Below are 11,930 nucleotides of genomic sequence, written 5' to 3'. Positions count from 1 at the left end.
CTAGGTCTTGTTAACACAAAGCTTAATGAACAATCAAGATATTGACTAAATCCTGTCCAAATGAGCTTTTGTGGAACATCTGAATATATCTACCGAAGTCTTCACTTTGAGTTAATGCAATTTATGGTAAAATTTTAACAAACAATCAATGTCTTAAAAAGGAAGTAATTAGTTCATGTGTTATTATTAATGTTTTTTTAAATAAATAATATTATTAATAAGGGGAAAATGACTTGAATTTTAAGAATGATTTAAAATCATGAACATGAAAAAGTAGAATAATAATATAATAAAATTAGAAATGATAATGATGAGAATTAGAAAAGTTGTCCCACACGTGTGGCCGACTTTCCGACAACGGACCGTGAAATAGTAACTGTGAGTGATGACGGGCTAAATCAATTGCAGTAGATGTGGATAGGATTATAGTGGAACACATTCCATTAGACCCCGCAGCAGGAGAAAAACATAATATTTAAGGTTTGTTTGAACTCTATTGATTCGGCATTTATAAGTCGGGTTTGTGCGTTTGCGTAATAAGATATTACAGTAATTTTCTGTAATAAACTCACGTAAAAAATTATAATTAAACATATTTTTGCGTTTAAACTTAATTTTTTCTCTATCTCTTCCTCGTGTTTTTTCTCTCATCACTTTTAAATATTTTTTTATTTATTTTCTTTCATTTATTTCATTCATTTTTTAATAATTTTATTTATTCTCTCATCTATTTAATTTATTTCTAATCATTTTATTCATTCTCTCTTATCTATTATATTTATTTCTAATATTTTTATATAAAATTATTTTAATAATAAAACATATATTTAAATATATGTTTATTTATTATTTATAATATATATATTAATATATAAAATAGTTAAGCAAAATATGAAATATAAATACACTGCAATCTTTTCATTTATAATTATAGTTTTGATAATTAAGCCGGCTTTAATTAATTATCTAAAAGTACTTACAATTAAGATAAATTAAATCGTAACCAAAATAAATGATGATAGAAAGAGAGTAAGAGTAAGAGTACCTTAAAATGAATTGATAATTGAAAGATTATATCAGAAAAATGAGAAAGGGGATGTAGAAATGTGAAATAAAGTATATGATCATCCATAATAGGCATAATTGGTACATACATGAATAAATTATCTAAATATCTTTTGGAAAAAATGGAGACAAAAAAAAAGGTAATGTGTAGCGAGAAATCACATACGTTTAATTAAATTAAAAAAATTATATTAATAAAAATTTATAAAAATTATTTAAAAATAAACTAATTTTTAGTTTAATTAATTTATAATATGAACGAAGAAATTATGTTAGGATCGACTTCAACAATAGAAAGGGTTGAATATTGTTGAGCTAATTTTGACTTTCAGTGCGATTTTAATTCTGTTAGAGATTAAAATATGTTTCTATATTTAATAAATCATCGCAAGCTCTTGAACGGTTTCAAGTGCGGAAATATTTGCTAGATTTGAAACGGCAGATGCAAGACTATAAAATACAGTAAGAAAATAACACTAGAGTTTTATGGATGTTAGGAAATAAAACTCTTACGTCACCCCTTTTTCTGTTTCCAAAAGGATTCCACTAAAAGACTTTGGTTTGTATAGCGTCTAAACAAACCCAGTCAGAACTCAGGACTTAACAACTGCATGTTCAGAACTCCTAGCTATCACTCCGTTGAATAAACAACTTTCTATTCAACTAACAATGTTGAATAATACTCACAGATATTACAATAATTTATCTCTCAACTTAGCGTAAATAAAATACAGAATGTACTTATGAAATATGAGCTAGAGAGAGAGTAAATTGATCGAGAGTTGAAGTTTGTTCAAACTGTTAACTTGTTTATTCAAATAACTCGTGTGTTCGTAGTTGGTTGACTAACTGACTAACTAGTTCATCGTTGTATTCTGTTGTTCTTTTATATTGAAGCGTAGAAACAGTCGAATCTAATTCTTGGATACGTGAATTGACTGAAAGGATTCGTCGTAGCGTGAATCTAGATATTTAGGGATCCGTCGTCCAAAGATCCATGGATATGCCGTTCAGAAATTCAGGGATTCGACGTTGTACTTTGATGTCATTTTATATTGCTATGTAGCAACAGTCGAATCTGATACGTAGATATGTGTCGTCTTTCTAATGGTTGTATGTGTCAGTTGTACTATGCTGACTAAAAAGTCTGCTGATAGCGAATGCTGATGTTCGCTGCTCTTCAGACTACTACTGAAGCAAGGCTGCTGTTAGCGCTTCTTCGGACTGCTACTAAAGCAAGGCTTTTGTCAGAATTGCCTCAGCTCTACTATTGAGGCAATTCTGCTGCCAGCACTTCCTCAACTCTGTCGTTGAAGCAAGTTTGCTGTCAACGCTTCCTCAGGTCTGTTGTTGAAGCAAGTCTGCTGTCAGCGCTTCCTCAACTCTACTGTTGAAACAAGTCTGCTTCTTGAGCTTTACCTTCACATAAAACATTTGCGGAATTTATTTTTATTTATTCAATTATCAACCCATCATCAAAACTATGTCGTATTGATTTTAATTATACTAAGTTTATTTTAATCAATTAAATCGTTTTTCTTAACTTTAACTTAATTAATAAATTCCTATTTAATCTTAATTAAATAGTTTTCTATTTTTCTTTATTTAACTTAATCTAACAATTTCTCCCTTTTTGATGTTGTTAAAACTAAGTGAAAGATCAAAAATTAAAAGGTAAATTATATATTTATCTATGAACAAAAATGTATAAGCTATCAAAGATATACAAAATAGCCTTCAAGTGGCTTCCTCTTCGCTTTCCCTTTAGAAGAAGAATTTTTCCCAACCTCTAGATCCTCTTCGATCGGGCTTCCCTCTACCTGATCTTCCCCTCGACTGTTGCTTTCCCCCTTTTTAACTACATTAACATCTTCAATACAATCTGCTGCTGCATTTTTCAGGTGGTTTGTCACTTCGACAAGCTGAAAGCCGTGGGTATCAATTTTTACGGAGAGTTCAACGTGTTGGCACAACTATTTTTGAGCAAGATGGACTTCATCCTGGTCATCGACTCCTTGATGATGAATACTTCAATGGAACTTCACGACACTTGGTTAAGGATTTGATCATACGCCATGGCTATCAAGGCCGAAGCCTTTGCGGCAGCATCCGACTGCTCCTTGATTAATTCTAAGTCGCCAAGAATAGCGAAAACACTCTATTGCAGAGGTGCAATAATGTCCTACATCAGACTTCAAAGATCCACCGTTCCTCGAGATGACTCCTCTTGAGAGTGAGGAGTTGATTGTTCTATCTAGGAATGAGCAGGAAGGATCTAAAGAAGAGTAAAGTGAATTCTTTCCTGAATGGCCGATGGAGTTGGGTTCTTTGAAGATGAGGAAGCTCGAGAAAACGGCACTTTAACCAGCGCTCGGGATTCGCAACTGACTTCCTGAATCTCTAAGCAAGTTGAAGCAGCTCGAGGAAGTTGTTGCTCAGTCGGGAAGAAGTGCTGCTCGAAAGTAGAGGGAGTCAGTTGTTTAGAAGGAGAGGAAGATCACCTTTCTTTTGAAGGTCGTTGCTCCTTGTCTGATGAGATCTGCAGAACAACAGGAGGAGAGCGCTGCTTCTCTGAAGTAGGGGAGGAGTTGAGTTCGGCACCTTCTGAGAGATCCTTCTCAAAAGTAGGGAAGAAACGCCGCTCAGGAGTAGAAGAGGGATCTTTTTCATGAGCAGGGGAGGAAACTTGAGATAGCTTCTCTTTAAAAACAAAGGGGAGCTGATGTTGCTCAACAACAAGGAAAGACAGCTACTCTGCAGCAGGGAGATGCTGCTTCTTAGCAGGAGGAGATGACAACTTTTCCACAAATAACTATTGTTCATCGGCATCAGGACAGTTCAACACTGCCCAAGACTTCCTCCTTTGATGCTCAACATTCCTTGAGGACTCTGTGCTATGAATGAAAGACATGGGAGTATATTTGTAAGAGTTCATGATCTGTTGCAATCTAGTGTTGACCCTGACATCCACCCAAGTTGTTCTCTCCAAAGGGTCATAGTTGGCCTCCCTTTTATGATGGATAGGGAGTAGGGTACCTCCTTGTGACGGCCACAACCAGCTCTCTCCACTTGAGAGTTTCTCGAATATCATTGGTTCAAGCCCAATCCAGGAATGATTTCTCCAATCCAAACATCGCCTTGCACTGCTGAATCAGATCGGCACCTTGGAGGACCTCATAGAATAACTTGTGGAGCCTTATGTTGCTCCATTTTTCGAAAAGTTAGAGCCTCTCTGAGGCAGTCGTCTCAACCTCCTCCAAGATGAGATTGATGGATTGCTTCACTATTGATAGAAGTTCGGGGACATATATCATATGGTATTTTCCCTTTCATGCAACTTCGGCGGGCTGAGCAGCATTAAGGACAGGCTCCTTGAAAACAATTCCTCTTACAGCTTGAACACTCCTTACAACTAACGCTGAAGAGGTGCTTGAAATAGGAACTATTGCCTTTGGAGTTGCTACAGTAGGAGTAGGAGTAAGAGTAGTAGCTGTCTAAACAACTGAAGTTTCAGCAATTTGGCCAGCAGTCATAACAACTAGCTCTGTAATAGGGAGATAGTAGAGTCGCCCGCAAGTTTTTCATCAACAATACCAGCTGACACAACAGCTGGTATTTCAACCAGTCCCATAACAAGGGCATCAGCAGGCACTACGGCCAGAGCAGCTTTAGAGGCAGCCTTGAAAGTTACCTCTACAGTAGGGGTTTTAACATCCTGACCAGCAGTAACAACAACAATTGCTGGTGTATCGACCAGTCCCACACCGGAGACTTCAGTAGGCACTACGGCCTGAGCAACTTTGGAAGCTACCACAGGAGGCACCTCTGCAGTAGGAGATTTCTCCACTCTTGCCTTCTTTGCCTTGGAGGTAACCTCATCCGTCTCTCCAGTAGAGACACACTTCTGACTGTTGGAGCTCACAACCGACTCCTCAACCCTCAGCTTTCTTCTCTTCGCTGGGACAAGGCATTGAGAGATAGAAGAGCGCTTGGACATGGTAGTCGACTGCTTAGTCGAATGTTGAACAGAAGATCAAAGGCTGGTGTCTTTAACCCCTTTCATTCTGAAATAGTAGTTGTCGACCATTCGGCTGGTCATAACTCTATTGATGTAGATGTTGACTCCATTACCCACATTCATCTGGAGATTTTTGAACAGCCTACAAAGTTGTACGGCATAACCGGTATGCTGCTTCTTCGGCATCGAGAACATGGCCACCAGGATGTTGAATAGGACAAACAACCAGTTTATGGATATTCCCTTGGTTATAGCCACTATTATCTCACATCGTTCCTGGGTTTAGGCATTGAAGGATCCTACCTTCGCTTCAAAAACTTCTTCTTCCCGTGAGTATTGACAAGGAAAGCGACATCTGAGAAGACTCTTTGCATTACTTCGAGAGATTCGGCCGTAAGGTCGAACTCTATTAGCCCTTCTACCGGAAGCTCGAAGTATTGGGTGAAAATATCTTCTAAAATAAAGATCCCTACGCCTTTCACCGTTGCCTGAATCACGTCACCGACTATCCTCCCAATCGCGAAGAAATTATGAACCTCATGTTCGTGAATGGTGAACGGACCCCCGAGAAACTTTCTCAAACTGAAAGCTTATTGGGTTTTGGACATATCCATAAGCGCCGACATCCCCATGGAGTAGACAGATTCGAAGTCTACTTGCATTGTGTTTTGGGCAAAGGAAGCCATTTCAGATTTAAGGTTTGAGAAGAAGAAGAGGTAGATGAAGATTTTAGGGTTTGAAACCGTAGAGAATCGCAAGAGATTTCTTAGAGAGAAAATATAGATTTGGGATTATATAGTCGCAAAGGGAATATGAGACGTCTCAAATGTGTTGGGTACTCTTTATAGAGTATGACTGACACGTGTCCAAAATTAAATAACTAAGCATAAATTAAATGATCATGCGTGTATTACTAAATTAACTTATGCGTGTGGGTCACATTTTAGGACATGACAGACACGTGTCTTCATGTTATTTTTTAAAAAAAATATTTATAAAACAAGATACAATAAAATAAAATAAATATTTATTTTAAGAGATCTAATTCAAAATAAATGTAGGAAAAATATTTATTTTAAAAATGTGACTGTTCATTGTCCAAGGAGGAATTAAACGACATTGTATTGATAAGATTAAGATAGCTGTCCCACTCGGCTTAAGACTAGTCGTCTGATAAACACGTTGACACCCGACTAATTGTGTTATTCACTAACCTTGTATTTTAGTGTAATATAACTACTCTGATGTAGGCGTGCCACTGACGCACAACAATAGCAGTGATGACAACAAATTTTGCTTAACAACTGAGTGTCATTATTAGACTAAAATTCTAAGTGTCGTAAGCTCAGTCTCGTCTGATGTACAGTGTCATCAATCGACTACTCTATCAGCACGAATGGAGACATCCATCTTAACACGTTTGGCTTATCAGCTGACTTAATAAATTTCCCCTAAATTTATGCATGATAAATTAATTTAAATATAAAAGACCCAAAATATTTCTAAAGTAAGAAAACCTAGTCTCGGGGAGTGGTTTCGTGAAGATATCTGCCACTTGCTGATCCGTTGACACAAATTCCAGCCGAATGTGCTTCAACGCCACGTGACCCCGGATGAAATGATGTCGGATGTCGATATTCTTCATCCGTAAGTACAACACTGGATTATAGGTGATCGGAGACTCATCTGCCTGAATGCCATAGTCTCTCAACTATTGTTGGACCCACAAAAATTGAGCACAATAGCTACCTGTAGCTAGGTATTCTGCCTCTGCTGTAGACGTGACGATAGACGTCTACTTCTTTCTAAACCAAGAGATCAGACGATCACCAAGGAACTGACACGTTCCAATGGTGCTCTTCCAACCTGTATAGTCTGCAATAACTAATTAAGTTGAAACTGGAATCCTTTGGATACCACAATCTAACACATTGAGTTACCTTTAAATATTTTAAGATTCGTTTAACAACTACGTAAGGAGATTGTTTAGGATTAGCCTAAAAATGCCCACACACACTGACAAAAAACAAGATATTTGGTCGGCTGATTGTTAGGCATAGCAAGGATCCGATGATTCCTCTATAAGTAGTGATGTCAACATGTTAGCCACCTTCATATTTATCTAGCTTACTATATGAGTTCATGGGTGTTGAGGAAGCTGAGAAGTTCTCCATGGCGAATTTCTTCAGCAGCTCCTTGGTATACTTTGCTTGATTAATGAAGACGACATCTTCAAGTTGTCGAACTTGAAGATCAAGGAAGAATGTCAGCTCATCCATCATACTTATCTCAAATTTATCTTACATCAACTTACAAAACTTCTCACATAATTTGAGGTTAGTTGACCCAAATATGATATCATCCACATATATCTGAACAAGTAATATATGCGAATTCTTAACAAATCTAAAAAGTGTTTTATCTACTGTGCTTACAATAAAATCATGCTCAAATAAAAATTTAGTCAAAGTGTCATACCAAGCTCTAGGAGCGCTTAAGACCATATAAAGCTTTATCTAATTTAAATACATGATTAGGCAGAGAATTATTTTGAAAACCAGGCGGTTGTTCAACATACACATCCCCATTAAGTATACCATTTATAAGCACTTTTAACATCTATTTGATATACTTTAAAAAAATTAAATGCAGCATAGGCTAGGAAAATTCTAATAGCTTCTAGTTTAGCTATAGGGGAGAATGACTCATCAAAGTCAATTCCTTTCTCCTATGTATAACATTGATCTACCAGCCTGACTTTGTTTATCACAACTACGCCATCTTCACTAAGTTTATTTCTAAAAACCCATCTAGTTTCAATCATAGATTGATCATCTGGTCTTGGAGTTAGATGTCAAACTTTGTTTTTTTTCAAACTGATTTAATTCTTCTTGCATAACATTAATCCAATCTGGATCAAATAATGCCTCATAAAATTTCTTAGGTTCAATTTGAGAAATAAAAAGCAGAATTTGCAAATTCATCAATTAGTTCTATTCCTAAGAGGTGCATTAGGATTACCTAATATTAGTTTAGGTGGGTGGTTTTTGTTCCATATGAAGTTCAGTCCCAAAGGGTGAGCCGATCAATTGTCTCAACAGCATCCGGACTATCAGCAACCTACTGAATTTCAGTCTGGCTGTCATGTTGAACTTCAACTAGATGAGCTGGTTGATTAGATGGATCAGCTGGCTGATCAGATGTGCGGTTTCTGATGACCTGAACCTCATCATCAGTATCAGATTGAAGATTAGCAGCTTCTAACTTGTTTGCCACTTCGATATTTTCTTTAAAATTATTTTCAACAGATTCATCAAAAATAATATAGGTAGATTCTTCAATAGTTAGTGTTTGTTTATTAAAGACTCTATAAGCTTTGTTAACTGAAGAATAACCTAGTATTATGCCAGCATCTGCTTTGGCATCAAAAGTTGTCAAATGTATTTTTCCATTATTATTAATAAAACATTTACAACCAAAATCCTAAAATATGAAATTTTAGGAACTTTGCCATAAAAAAATTCATAGGGTGTTTTATTAAAACATTTATTAATCATTGATCTGTTTTGAGTATAGCATGATGTGTTAATAGCTTCTGCCCGTAGTTTTTGAGACACACCGGAATCAGCAAGCATTGACCTTCTAGCTTCTTTCAGTGTTCTGTTCCTTCTTTCAACAATGCCATTTTGATGTGGAGGTCTAGCACTAGAAAACTCGTGTCTAATACCAGATTCCTCAAAAAAAGAAGACAGATTTCTGTTTGTAAATTATGTTCCTCTATCACTTCTAATCTTTATGATACTTACATATTTTTTATTTTGTAATCTTCTAATGATTTTAATCAAATTTTTAGCAGTTTGATCCTCAGAAGCTAGAAATATTACCCAAGTAAATCTAGAAAAGTCATCAATTATAATCAGGGTATATCTCATTCCCCTAAGTTGGTTACTGGAATTGGACCAAACAGATCCATGTGCAATAATTCCAGACACCTGTCAGATTGGATATTCCCTTTATTTTTAAAAGTTGATCTGACCTGTTTGCCCATCTGACAAGCAGGACAGACCTTATCTTTAGAAAATTTCAATTTAGGTATTCCAATTACAATATCTTTTGAACAGATGTTGTTAATTGTTTTAAAATTAAAAACAAATATACTCTCTTATGTCATAACAAGTTTTGATCATTTTCAGCTATCATGCATACAGGTTCCGACGTCTTATTTTTCTAGTTCATCTTATATGACTTTCGTACTCTACTTTTTGTCAATAGGGTGTTGTTCTGCTGATCTTTAATAATACATGCATTTTTTGAAAATATATAGTGTAGCCATTATCATATATTTGACTAATACTAATCAAGTTATAACACAGATTTTCAACTAACATCACGTTATTAATAGTAAGGTTACCGTGGACAATCTTACCCTTACCCATGGTTTTACCTTGTTGTTATCACCGAAAGTGATTTTCGGTCCTATACATTTAGTTATATCAGTCAGCAACCTTCTATTTCATCATGTGTCTGGAGCAGCCATTGTCCAGATACCAAACAGAATCCTCCATGCAGTTGTCCTGATGTATCTACATATATACATATTTACAGCTTTGGTACCCAGCTTCATTTGGGTCCATGATTAATTAGTCCCTTGGAGATCCATATTTGGGTTATTTTTATGGATATCCCATTTTGTGTTGTCAATAATACGTAAAATTTAGACTTGGCAAACGTCTTCCTGTCAGCTGATGATCCCTTAGCCTTAGAAGATGATTTTTGATGAAAACATTTTGACTTTTTGTCAAAGTTTTGTTTGCCAAACTAGCTAGCTGCCATTTCCTTGGGTTTGAGTCAGCTAGAAGTTGGCTTAATATATTTAATATCATCTTTTAAAGTTAAGTCATGATAGTTGTGATTAGTTCTAATATCAGATAAATTACATTTGATAAAGTTTATGGGTTTAAACTTGCCTTACAAGGTTCAACTTTTTGCTAGACTCATCTGAAGAGCACTTGTCAAATCCTAGTCCGGATTTACATCCGACAGTCCTTTGCTGAATAATCATCTGTTTGACAGCTTTCTTCCAAGAAATAATCACATAGTTTAATCTTTGGTTTTCAGCAGAAATAGTTTTGATTATTTCTTTGAGCTTCCCATTCTCAGATGAGAGCTTAGTTATTTTATTTTTCAAAGCTTTCAGGGTTTTGAGATAAAAAACTTGTACTGTCAGATTTGTTTTTCAAATTTGTTTCATTAAAAGAGTCTGAAAGTTTCTTGTACTCAATGACCATGTCATTAAGTGCAGTGGTTAGATCATCTCTTGTGAATTCGTGAGAAGAAAAGTCAAATACCTCAGTGTGGTCAGCCATGAAGCATTTAACGCCTCCATCTTCACTTTCGCTTGATGAGATGTCGTCTGAATCACTATCAGCCCACTTGCTCTTGCTTTCCTCATGTAGTAGAGTATTTTGTTCTTTTCTATTTCTTCTATCAAATGCTTCTTGTTATCCCTCTTGGGCTTTCTACAATCAGCCTTAAAGTGACCTGGTTTGTCATTGTTAAATCACTTAAAGTTAGCATTTGATTCATCCTTATTATTATATCTAGTGGAGTTAGAGTTAAAATGATTCTTCTTCATGAATCTATCAAACTTCTTAATGAAGAGTGACATTGCATCGTTGTTGATATGCTTAGCAGATTTCGCATCTTTCGCGGTAGGTGGCTCATCAGTAGTCACCAGCGCTTTTGTTGTGACGGATGAGGATGGCTCCTCTTCATTCCTCGAGTTTATTTCAAACTCTTAGGCTTTCAGATCAGCGAACAAGTCGTGCAACTCAAGCTTGTTGAGATCTTTGGATTTCCTCATCGCCATTGTCTTAATGTCCCATTCTTTGGGAAGAACTCTCATAACTTTAATAACAACCTCTCTGTTGCTGCATGTTGTCCCCAAAGTGGAGAGTTCAATGACTATGATGCTGAATCGTTCATCGAATTCAGTCATTGTCTCTATAGAACACATCTTGATGTTATTAAACTTTTGTGTGGCAACCATCAACTTATTTTCTTCGGTTTGGTCGTTGCCTTCACAAAGTTGAGTTAGTTTCTCCCAAATTTCTTTGACAGGTGAGCATGACTTAATCTTGCTAAACATATTTTTGTCCAGCGTCTTATAGAGAATATCTTTGGCCACATTGTCGAGGTTGGCCTTCCTCATATCTTCTGAAGTCCACTCATATCTTGACTTCTCCTTCATTTTAGGAGTATCATCAGTTGAGGTTGTGGCTGTGCTAATCGTCTGGATCTTCATTGGACCATCAGTGATGACGTACCACATATCGTCAACTTGCATCCTGATCTTTCAATCATCATAATCTTTCTTGTTGAACATTGAGATTTTGTTTAGGAGATACATGATTTATATATATGTTTTGCTTGAGAATAGAAAGCCCGCTCTAATACCACTTGTTAGGATCGACTTCAACAATAGAAGGGGGATTGAATATTGTTGAACTAATTTTGAATTTCAATGCGATTTTAATCTTGTTAAAGATTAAAATCTATTTCTATTCTTCAACAAATCGTCACAAGCTCTTGAACGGTTTCAAGTGTAGAAATGTTTACTAGATTTGAATCGACAAATATAATACAGTAAGATGTAGTAAGGAAATAACACTAGAGTTTTATGGATGTTCGGAGATAAAATTCTTATGTCAATCAATCTTCTGTTTCCATAAGGATTCCACTAGAAGGTTTTGGTTTGTATAGCGTCTATACAAACCCAGTAAGAACTCAAGACTTAACAGTTGCATGTCTTAACTCCTAACTATCACTCTATTGAACATATAACTTT

At 36.0% G+C, this 11,930-nt stretch overlaps 1 protein-coding gene across 1 annotated transcript; it reads right to left on the bottom strand.

Annotated features, from left to right (window-relative positions):
- Positions 1-10,880: 10,880 nt before the first annotated feature.
- On the bottom strand, positions 10,881-11,429 carry LOC124913200. Its single transcript, XM_047453802.1, has one exon. The coding sequence runs from the start codon at positions 11,427-11,429 to the stop codon at positions 10,881-10,883; it is 549 nt and encodes a 182-aa protein (XP_047309758.1).
- Between the last annotated feature and the right edge of the window lie 501 nt (positions 11,430-11,930).

This window comes from Impatiens glandulifera, chromosome 8, assembly GCF_907164915.1.
Source record: "Impatiens glandulifera chromosome 8, dImpGla2.1, whole genome shotgun sequence".
NCBI classification, from domain to species: domain Eukaryota; kingdom Viridiplantae; phylum Streptophyta; class Magnoliopsida; order Ericales; family Balsaminaceae; genus Impatiens; species Impatiens glandulifera.
The sequence above is the reverse complement of the archived record's forward strand: the minus strand, read 5'-3'. Positions and strand labels throughout refer to the sequence as shown.